The 1163-nt window shown below is 48.5% G+C and overlaps 1 protein-coding gene across 1 annotated transcript in view; it reads left to right on the top strand.

Annotated features, from left to right (window-relative positions):
- The window catches only part of HOXC5 (homeobox C5), a 2279-nt gene extending 2050 nt beyond the window's left edge, over positions 1 to 229 (top strand). Inside the window, 1 exon segment of the mRNA XM_010142136.1 lies at positions 15 to 229. Coding sequence (XP_010140438.1) covers positions 15 to 229 — 215 coding nt within the window.
- Positions 230 to 1163: the final 934 nt, after the last annotated feature.

Below are 1163 nucleotides of genomic sequence, written 5' to 3'. Positions count from 1 at the left end.
ATTTTTTTCCCTAGAAACGGATGGTAACCGCTCCCGAACCAGCTACACCCGCTACCAAACTCTGGAACTAGAGAAAGAATTTCATTTTAACAGATACCTGACGCGGCGGAGGCGCATTGAAATCGCCAACAACCTCTGCCTGAACGAGAGACAAATCAAAATCTGGTTTCAAAACCGGAGGATGAAGTGGAAGAAAGATTCCAAGTTGAAAAGCAAAGAGGCTCTTTAGGTGGGATGGCAGGAGGTGGGGGGTCCCCTGCTTGGGTTTTTTGTTTTAATTTTTATTCTTTTCCATCACTTCTGGTGGAAACTACCTTGAGGAAACTTGGATTTTTGGGGTGGGGAGGGAGGGAGCTGCTGGACGGGCTCTGGTCCGTACCCTCACAAACCCCTCAGACAAAGGAAATCTCTTATTAATATGCAAAAAAAAAAAAAAAAACGAGTGCTGCACATCAAGAGCTTTTAAACCTTGGACATACAGATGTATAGGTTCATCAGTTGTTTAGGCCCTTTATCAGGGTCCGCACATAGGTAGCCTTGGGCTGTCAGAGCAGCTCACTTGTTAGCAACTTGCCTAATACACTGTGGGGTGAAAAGATCAGCTTTCAGTCATTGGTGTGCAAGTGAGCAACATGTTTTCTGTTCTCTCAACTGCAGTCTCCAAATCATCTAGATAGCATTGTTGGTCCAAACATTGTAATAGGACGGTTGTTGCCTTCTGAGTGCAATGTGGGCTAGTTTGAGGAGCACATGGAGAAAGATGTTAATTTATAATTGCCCCGCGATATTCACGATGAAACCGGAAAAATCGGGGCTGGTGTGGAAGGAAAAGAGGGGAAAATCGGGGAAAAACAAACCCAGAGCCGCTAAGTTGTGTGAAGTCCCAGGCTGGCGCTCCGGGAGGAGGGAATTCCTGGGGTGCTTTGCCGGGAATTGTCCAGGGAAGACGCTCGGGCACCTCCGTCCCGGCCCTCGCCAGTCGCAAAGGGAAAAGATTGCCCCTGGCTGGGGCTCGAAACCCCCGAAAATCCCCTAACCCCCCCCCGGAGAGGAGCCGGGGGGGTCCCTGGTGTGTGTCCGTGTTTGCGTTAGGGCTCGGATGGCATAATTTTATTAATATTTGCATATAAAAAGAATTAATAGATTTGGGGGTGCTGGAGGGG

Source organism: Buceros rhinoceros, unplaced genomic scaffold, assembly GCF_000710305.1.
Source record: "Buceros rhinoceros silvestris isolate BGI_N320 unplaced genomic scaffold, ASM71030v1 scaffold35688, whole genome shotgun sequence".
NCBI lineage: Eukaryota > Metazoa > Chordata > Aves > Bucerotiformes > Bucerotidae > Buceros > Buceros rhinoceros.
The sequence above is the reverse complement of the archived record's forward strand: the minus strand, read 5'-3'. Positions and strand labels throughout refer to the sequence as shown.